General features: G+C 42.5%; 1 protein-coding gene across 1 annotated transcript; it reads right to left on the bottom strand.

Moving 5' to 3' along the window:
• Positions 1-267: 267 nt before the first annotated feature.
• Positions 268-2,237, bottom strand: T265_15454 (hypothetical protein; the record flags this gene model as incomplete). The annotated part of the gene is made up of 3 exons (XM_009178184.1): positions 268-386; positions 1,086-1,167; positions 2,070-2,237. Coding segments are annotated over 3 exons (333 nt in total), but the record flags the coding sequence as incomplete, so codon positions are not given.
• Positions 2,238-10,163: the final 7,926 nt, after the last annotated feature.

Genomic DNA, 10,163 nt, shown 5'->3' with positions numbered 1-10,163 from the left:
ACGAGAAATCTGGCCTCTGCTCGCCATCATCATNCTGAATAATTTCGAAACATTTTGAAAGTAGCGATCGACACATATGATATAATAAGAAGCCATAGTCTGGAAGTAATAAACCGGGATTCTCTTGGAGTAAAGCAAACATTTCCATTGCCATCTTGGAGGTTTACCTAAAGAGATCATGCGCCACATGGCTAACGAGATTATTAACCACGCGTTTCACAAATCCGAAAACGCTGATTTGTAACACTAGAATTCTGGCTGTGATCAGCAAGTGCAACAACAACGTCTACTTCCGCGCGACCTCAGCTTTTCAGTACCTTCCTCCCTTGTTTTTCAAGTTCCTTATCGCCTTCCAATACTTTCGCGAAGATATCCGGTTTGACGTCCTTAAAACTATAAACCACGAATAATAATATTTTTGTGACAATGTTGTTCTTCACACATATTCGATTCGCAATAACCATCTATTTACATTCTTACAAAGTACGAGAAATCTGGCCTCTGCTCGCCATCATCATTCATATTACTGTCACGACCGGTCGCTGAATGATGTGAACTTGAAACTTGATTGTTGCTGAGTTTGCCAAGCATGGCATTTTGATCAAACAGGTTGCCAAGACGAACTCTGATTGAAAACATTAGCCACCCCTGCATCATTGTCATTCGAATTCTGTTTTACAGTGGCGACTCCAGCAGGCTCCACAATTTCCGGAAAATAGTCAACGCATACACTTCACGAACGAAGCTCTGCATATGGGTACAAGCACGGATACAAGTTGTTCTTTTGACAAGAACGCTACTTTCGAAGGTTCAGATCGAACACTAAGCTGTGAAAATACCGGTAATACACTGAAGGCTTACTTGCTAGGCCGAAAGCAGAAGTGTGAACTCGGTCGCGGGCTGCTTCAGAATTCACTATGCCCTTATAACCAGTGCTCATTCAAGCGAATTAACCGTTCTAGAATGCAGTAAAACCAGTTAGTATGCTTTAGGGCTACTATTGTGTTTCCATAAGAAGAGTCATGTTACTTGCACCTTGTGTGACACAGTAAACAAATACATTTAATTTCTGCGCAGGGACATACTTTTCCGTGGTAGTCAATTACCACACCATTGTAAACATCTTCGTGCTCGTAGTCATTGAAAACATGGCCTGGAAACGGATTTCTGAGGTAAAAGAAATGAGAAGGAGCAGTGAACTTTTCGCAAATAATGACATGCAGTTCGAATGGAAAGACATGACAAAAAAGGAAAATTCTTATGGAAGCTTGTTCCCTGTACTCCCTGTAATGTAATTGGTTAAACTTTCACGAACATGAGTGCAACCTGTGTCACACAAGTAAATGTAAAATAACGATCTTCATCGCAACAATGATTTACTCATCCCACAATGATCCCGGTGGGCAGACAACATAGAACATTACAAATGTTTTGAAATGGCGATTCTTTTTGTAATTATACAGCAAAATCACCACAAGTAACTAATTATATGAGCATATCTCCACCCAGTGCCCTTGAATGCAATTCGGTTGCGCAGTAAACGACGTACGATTATTGAAACCTCGAAGCAAAAAGAACTTTTAAGATCAGCAGAATGTTTCCTCTACTGATGCTAGCAATCAGTTGTATTACAAAATGTTAAGACTTCTAGGTTGTCCGCTTTATCCTCCATCCAAATCATCAGCCGGCTGATTCACTCAGACGACATTTTGGTATCGATGTTGTTAATTTCAGACTACTGACAATCGAACCAGTTATAATTTGCACTTCACCAGCAGGGACATTCCACAATGACTGCAATTTAATCTGGTGTCGACTGTGTCGATTACATCAGGTTGATATGGCGTTTGCTGTCATGAAATGCAATAAAAGTTTGGAAACTTTATGATATATCTCAAGTGGCGCACAAAAACACACAATTTACTCCAACCCGATTCCATTCACGATTTATATCCGCAAAAATAAGACAAGTTAAAGCCAAATAGAGAAAAGCGAATTCTGAAGTCGAGTTACTACCAGACTAATGGATTAGTTACCATCAGATGCCAAATATTGTACGTGATATTTACTTGGGATTGTTTGCAATATCGTCGTAGGCGAAGGTGATTATATTCTCCGCTGGAATTTTGTTTGCACGCAAGACGTGGTAGGTGTGGAAAACGTTCGCCTGAAGTAAAATACAAACGGAAATAAAGTCGAGGAAGTTCAAGAAGGCAAGATGTTTCCCGTCGCGGAGGCTGAAATCAATAGTTTGGGATTTTCAATCTGAAGCATAGACTTGTCAACACATCCAGGTTCACCATGCAATTGATGCATCCGTATTGAGAATTATCTCTAATTCATGCTTTTACGGGGAGTCAGGAACCCGTTACTCTTCGACAATCACTAGGTAGCTGAGCCGATTGCCTACCAGCAGCTTATTATGTTGCGCCGCACCCACTTGGGGAGGCGCTTTGATGGGAGTGTGGTAAATCCAAACCTATTATCAACACTGATTAGCTGCATCAGTTTTTTCGGACACAATCACATGAGACAAGTTCCGTTCATGGCTGATAAATCAGCCCTCATGAAATGCTTTAGTGATAATCCGCCAGAGCTGACTTTCAAACCCCTTGAGAATAACAAATAAAGTGCGTTAATTTTGCATCAAAATGGTGTGAATTCAATGCGAAAATTTATCCCGAGAGTGCAGTGTTGATTTGCCCGGATGCGAAAGTCCCAAATGCTTTGAATTTCCAAATTCAATCAAAATCAAACGAAATGTTCCATCACAACAATGTGTTTTTCCATGAAGCTGAAATAATGATGAGTGTTCATCATGTGATTTTGCATCGGACTTCACGACATCGTTCAGCCTGACCTCCATCGATCGATAATTTAAACATAACGACTTCTAGAAATCGTTATGCGTATGGCAGATTGATAGATGGAGGAATGAGGAGGGTTCCTTATTGAGTGCTTTTCGACTGTACACAGCGCACTCCCTGTGGTGTTCCTTCTTGAGGTGTCCCAGAATTGATGTGGCCCCTGGTGCCTCGTTGGCTAGGTTACGACGGTTGGTCATTTCTTAACAAACATCCTAATGACCATGGCTAGCACACTTGGTTTTGGAAGATGCTTCATCCACTGCCCTTCTAGATGAAACGAACATGTGAAAGAACCTCAAAGGGTGTTCCAATTCGCCTGTTGACAATATTGACCCTCGAATTGAAAATATGTTGTATCTGGGTCTTTCAGAGAGAGATTTGACCTCACAGCCTGCTGGCGGTTTGTGCGCCTCAACAACCCACTGAGTAGTGTATACGCGACGATCATAGAGACTTTCATACCAGATTGGTTATTTGAACGGTTATCATCCATGTCGGGGGTTGATACTTCGCCTCCGACTGTCTGCACAATCCACCACCAATCTGAAAATCCACTAGCGCAACTAGGCTCTTGGAATGGAGGCCTTAATCGAAAAATCAAACGGCCTATTATATCTTTAACGGCGGATAAGACTGATTAGGCGTGCGAGTCGTTTGTTGACCTCTCAGAGCACCACGCCTCCCCCAATTGAAGCTGAATTTTATTACTGATTTGTGCGACTGCTTTACGGTTTTTGCTTGCAATAGCGTAAATTTAACTCTCCTAATTCTCGTGAGAATTTTCCGTTTCCGAAAATTATCAGTAAATAGGATGTTTTCTTTTCGGTTCAATAGGTTGTAGCTGCTCAGTTGGCGTTTGCGAATAAATGTACTTCCCGTTGAAGGGTATCCCCCCTTACACTGGTAGTAGCACAGCCTAATTTCAAGTATGGATCGCACGCTTACAAGTAATCCCACGTCACATCGACCACGACTGGTGTCATTAACTCGGTTGTCTTTTCTGCAGTACACCACGGGGCGAGTAAGCGAGTAAGCCATAGACGCTTATAATAATTCTTCAGTTTGTCCATCTTTAAAGTTTGCACTCTGAAATAAGCTGCGCAGCATACTTGTTCGCCGGACACGCTTGCCGTTTTACCGATATGTGTATAAAAATCCCGTCACGGTGGCTGTAATGAGTTTTCATGCGTTTCCGCTTGTTTTCCTTTGCGTTCCTCTGGTAATCCGGCAGCCTACGGTGCTTGTTATACTGGGGCTTGTATTGTGCTAGGTCCCTGAACCGAAGGCCTTCTCATTGAGTGACCTACCGCATTGATGGTAGACCTTTTGCAACACTTTGTGGAATAACCAGAACAAAAGCCCGTATATTATTGTGGATGTCGAAGACATTATTGGTCAGTTAGGCAGACTTTGCGTCTCCGCGATTCGTTTGGGTGGGTGCAGAAATAAATTTAAAATGCACGGACCACGGGGACGCCTGAAATATTTACACGTTGAAGACGGGCGGAAGTAAATTCCTGAACAACAGAGGCCGCCTCACCATGTGGCGCCCGTTTTACAAAGTCCACCAGGCAGCACAATCACACCACATCGACGTTAGCCATACGTGGCGTCGCTCGTAAGACGGCACCTGTGTAAACCCGGATCAAAGGCATTTTCGACGATCGCTGTATTTAAATGAGGAATACGCCGCAGGTGACCATTGCGAAGACTCTAAAGCCTAATGTTAAAGAAGCCTTCCATAACCAATCTTAACGTCGCTTCCGGACAAGCCGACTTCTGATGATAACTTCTATTAGAATGTGTTGTCTGCAAGATACTGATCACCACGCTTGTGGAATGGTGCATCAAAGTAGATGCGCCTACTGAACTCGGCCAACGCTCCAAATTCCTTCGAAACTTGGACAAGTTTTTTGTTCGGCAGAGAGCACAATATCATTCAACGAACAGTGAAACTTCTGGTAAGAAAACAACACCTGCATGGGTTGAGAATCTTTGTGAACACGAGAGGTGGACGAAGGAAGAACCTCTTGTGTTATGCTTTTCCTATGCCAGCTTATACACGCAACTGGCCCAAACTGGCCTTTCATGAGCCACGCTGATACATGATACATGATATGATACATGAAGTATCATAAGAGTAAATATTTTGAACAATTATTCGACTGATTTACTGTAGTTTCTCAACTGCAGTCATGACAGTGATCGTGCAACCCCGTAGGCTTTAGAAATAATTGGTTGCATTTTCTTCCTCAACTTTCATCAACCAGCTGGTCGCAACCAACGAGAAATCACTCCAATCGATCTTGGCGGTGAAATACATTGTCCATGTTTGTCCAACTCACATTTTCGTGGGCAGGGTAGAAACAGTCTATCAATCTGATTTAACTTGATGAAGTCCTAATTGAGTGTATCTGTCACCGAGGAATTAGCTTGACTTCCGTTGCGACAAGAACGTTTCCTGTGCCTACTTTATGTCGTTTAACTAGGGAATTCAAAGACAGGCCTACAGGTAGCGGGATTCCAGGTTTCCCGGGATTGTGTGGACGAAGTGTGAGAACGATGACATGCGCACTCGCTGAAACTTATTATTGGCTACAGACACACACAATATGGGTATCCGTTTTGCATACGATTTTCATATAACCCCTGGCAAATACGGCACGATTAAACGAATGAATTCCACCACGGTCTTGTTCTGCGTTTACTTCAAATAAACACTACTTGGTCTTACCAAGTATTCAAGAAATATTTCCTCATATTGTATGTAATTTCCGGTGCCCTGGGAATTGATCTGTTTGACCCAACAAATAATGTCGCTGCAACGTGAGCGGTTTTGTTGAGATTTCTCAAATATCATAGCACGACAAGGAAAATTCTGTCAAAAGCGAACATAGGCCAAGGGATGCGTACCCGTTGGTAGTAGATTTGATAAACCGTCGTTTTCAGTTCAGCATCACAGCCATATACATAATTCGGTAGAACACAAATGTTTGGGGACCATTAGTGCCAATACCCCTTCGAAAACCATTTCATGTGGAATGTGGACAAAAATTGGGTTGCCGAATCGAAAAAACACCTACTGAGACGTACTTGATGTGGATAATTTTTCCATGTTTTAGAAACAGCTATAAGGACGGCCCAGTTATTTGACGGTTCGTTGTTAAATATCGATGACCAGTTGTGGACGCCGGCAGTTTCCACCCATGCAACGTGGTCCATGCCGAACAAGAACGCAATAAGAAGCAGACAACGGCGCATCATTTTCAGTCTTCCTTGAAGCTCCATATGCCCGAAACTGTATGCTATGCGCCTCTTCTAAATCGGAGTTTGCTTTAAAATGTATGGCGATAGAGTGAAATGCTATCCGCCATAAATGTGATAGCAATGCGGTATAAAGTTTTTGCTAACCAGGGTAACATCGACCTTTTTGAGCACCTTGTTCAATTTCTTCCAACGATGTCCTCACGTTGGTGATTTGTGGTATGTTAGGATGAATGTGGATCATTCCATTGAGCACCTATGCGCTGCAGACACTACTGAGCAGCAAAAGGTCCTCAAAAGGTTTCACGTATCACTTCGCTTCATACCTGCATTCGCTGATAACTGTGGTCAATTGTGATATTGATACGGTATTTTTATGTTAAAACCGCAAGAGAAATCTTTGTGTTTGCAGTAGGTCAGCTTAAAATTCGACCAATCATTTAGACTCACGGAGTCAACTTCTCAAAAGCTGGGTATTTACTAAATGCCTAGGTCGATGGTCACACGACGCTTCTGGTTGCCATTTGTAGGTGTAATCGAATTTCAGGCCAAACCAAGAACCAGGAAACTTACTTTTCTCTATGAATTTAGTTTATATAAATTACAAGGACCTGGACCAGTTAAATGTTGCTTCGTAGTTTGCCAATTTTCTGTAATATTTAGTTTCATGTTTTAGAATGGGTTTGCACGTAGCAGGATTTTCTTTTCTAGTTTGATCAGCAAGCGATAATAACACATCACCATATTTAATGGAATTTAGAATGCCTATCTCAACATGGTGAGCATTTAGAATTCTGGGCGTCTGGGGTTACTTCAATCAATGTACGTTGATTTTTACGGTGAGGAACAACCATGATTTGTTTGAAAGCATAGCTATTGAAGAAGCAATAAATGAAGTCAATGAAAGCACTGCGTGCAAGCTGACTGCAGTTAGGTGCCTACATCTCCATGCATTGATTCAGGCTAGCTGGAGTGAGAATGACAACAGGAACGCGAGAGACATCAATTAACAAACCTATCCGGCAGCCTCTCCAACATTGGTGTTTGCGAAGAAATGAATAAATGTAGACAATGAGTGGCTTATTGCTAGCTCACTCCAATCATTCTCAGGTACCCACACCCACTAGCATTTATCCGGGCGGCATGGAGATAGACTCACTTCATGAAAACTAGTAACACCGAATTAATCCGTGTCCTGCATTATCTCCGAATTGATTTGTTTTCAAAAAAAAGAGGTTTGAAATTCTGCGACCATGAGGAAGACTTTCGGTCACCGAATGAGTAATTTCATTTTCTGGAAGACATTCTAAAATTGTTTCTATGTTCAATTGGGCGTTTCATGAAATTTTAATTGTGTAGGGGGAGGGAGTGTTTACCACTCGCCAAGATGTTGGGTTAATTTGTAATGTTCATCTGTGTAGTTCCTTCTATGAGACACTTCGAATTTATACGAGAAAGCCCTGAATTTGGAGGTAGATTTATCATTCTCCGAATATGACAAGAGCTTGTGTGATTGTTGCATTGGTTGTGGAAACATCCTGTGAATCACTACAACCCACTTACCATGTTTAACTAGATGAATATGAGGACCAATTTGAGTATTCAACCGTGGACTTCACCCAGCTTAAACTTGATTGTTTCACTATTTACAGATCCACACATGTGGTCATAACGGGATCATTTATCACAACGCTATCTGTGTACGGATTGCTTTTCTGTGTCATTGGTCAAGCACTACCCATTTTGCCGGAGTTCTTATCTGTGAAAATGGGCTGTGAGCTGCCACTAGATATCGGCGATATAATGTGGTTGTCTCGTCTGGGGAGACAAATAATTCCACGCTAAACCTGTTTCCACCATCACTTTGTCAATGAAGGTTTTATCACGATTCTTGAGATTTAATGGTTCTGATCTTAAAGGTCAACATTCGTCCTCTAAACTGCGCGGAATTGTGCTACTGTAATCGCTTTTCAATCAGTTTTTGTTGAGAAAAACTTGAAGTTGCAACGCGGCATCGCAAAAAAGGACATGCTTATTTTTGAAACGCAGACAAGCTATCATTTGAAACCATAGTGTTATTTTTTTCGCGCATCAGGCTAGCCTTCGAAGGATATGAGAAGATCATTCCATCACCATCTGATGATATCCGCTGTCTCCCGCACAACAAATTTTAGAGCGTTACTGGATTGAAACGTTGATGAGAGGAACAGTTTCAAACGAAGTCCAAATGTAAGGCACGTGAATCATCATCATCAATGCATCACCATCTCGCCTCATGTGAGCCTCATTTATTCATTGTGTTTATGACAGCCCGACAGCCATAAGTGTATGGGAAGGAGGTAAAATGTTCGGAACGCCAACCAAGACGTCGAGTGTTAGTTTCTTGAGAATCACAATTCCATCGAACCTCATTGAGTGTGGAACAGATGTACAGTGCTTCCCGGCTTCACTTACCGAACGAAATGTTGATGAGAATTCGCTAAACCGTTCCCTTTTGTCGACGCCGGGAATGGTTTCGTGCAAATCCGGGCTCACTGTAATTCGTGATATGCTGGCGTTAAACCCTTTGAGTAATCTCAATTTGATGTGCGATAGGTGAAGTTCACAAAATAATATGTGACATCGGGATCAATTTTCTAGTTCCAGAAACGCATGAATTCAAAGCGGCATCTTCCCATTCTCAGAGAATTTGTCACCCCACCCTACGTTATGTTTCGTGTAGAGCTGTCGAACATGGCCACTAACAATAACTAACATAAGGAATATTTTGAATCCCCATTCAAGAGCCCTCGTCGCAGAGCCGAAGCACGTGTAAACTGGTGTCTGTAAATCAACAGCCACATAATTAGAAAACGAGTGTTCGTGTGCAACGGGGCAAGTGTGACGGTAAGAAACATACTTCGGGAAATCTGGGAATTGTGGTATCCATCTCCCACGAGAATAAAGCTTAAAGTCTCCTGAAAATTGCAGTGTGACAACTTCCTCCATGCAGCCACAAATGTTGAAAACATCTGGGTGAACCAAATGATATCCAAGGCCGAATATTAAACCGGATATCATTAATCACCCACTTAAGCAGTGTAAGTAGTTTCCTATCACCCAGTTGATGTCCCCATATACAGAAAATATCATATTCACTAAAAACGAACAACCAATCAAGGAAGTAGTTGTGTATGGGTTTCCTTCAGTAACGCTGATAATTATCCAGCAGCGCGAGACCGCCCACTCCAAAAGTGTACGAGCCCAACCCAGAAATATTTCTGCACCAATCCTAAACGATAGCAAGGCGATCGGAAGTAAATTTACACACCCAATATCGTGGCAGGGTCTTGCGCTCGCTTGAATGAGTTCACAGTTACGAGAGTCGCCTCTCCTCGCCGCTGATCAAAGCGCAACAAGTGGACAAGTGATGAGTTTGATCTAAATTTCGCAATTTATTGTCCACCGATATAAGTCACAGTTTGATTGAATAGTCCGCTGGCTGTGAAGACAAAATTGTCCTCTATCATTTCAACTTACAGTTGAAAAAATCGGAGCTTTAACATTCTTTATTGTGAACGGCGCCTTCCGCGCTTCCGAGAAACCGAACGGCAAGTTCCCAACCGCCTGTCTGAGGACCGCATCCTCCTCAAAGTGTGGGGACCAGGTCTGAGCGCCCCATCCTGGGTATTGTGTTACAAATTTCAAAAACTTTCGGAAATATCTCACCACTCTTCAAGAGCGCGATACCTCTCATCTGGGAGAACATTCTCCTGGCGTGTTTCGTCTCAGCTTCACATTGGCGAGCCACTCCACGATCGCTCCAAATAACTGTTTCGGGCCCTTATGTTATCTTGAATTAGTTTGCTAGTAGCCCGTTCCTACCAGACGCTACAACCATTTGACTCGGAACAAGTCAACAATATGCTGGGATTCCTTCAGTAACGCTGATAATTATCCAGCAGTGCGAGACCGCCCACTCCAAAAGTGTACGAGCCCAACCCAGAAATATTTCTGCACCATTCCTAAACGATAGCAAGGCGATCGGAAGTA

Source organism: Opisthorchis viverrini (genome assembly GCF_000715545.1).
Source record: "Opisthorchis viverrini unplaced genomic scaffold opera_v5_517, whole genome shotgun sequence".
Lineage (NCBI taxonomy): Eukaryota > Metazoa > Platyhelminthes > Trematoda > Opisthorchiida > Opisthorchiidae > Opisthorchis > Opisthorchis viverrini.
This window is presented reverse-complemented; position numbering and strand designations above follow the sequence as displayed.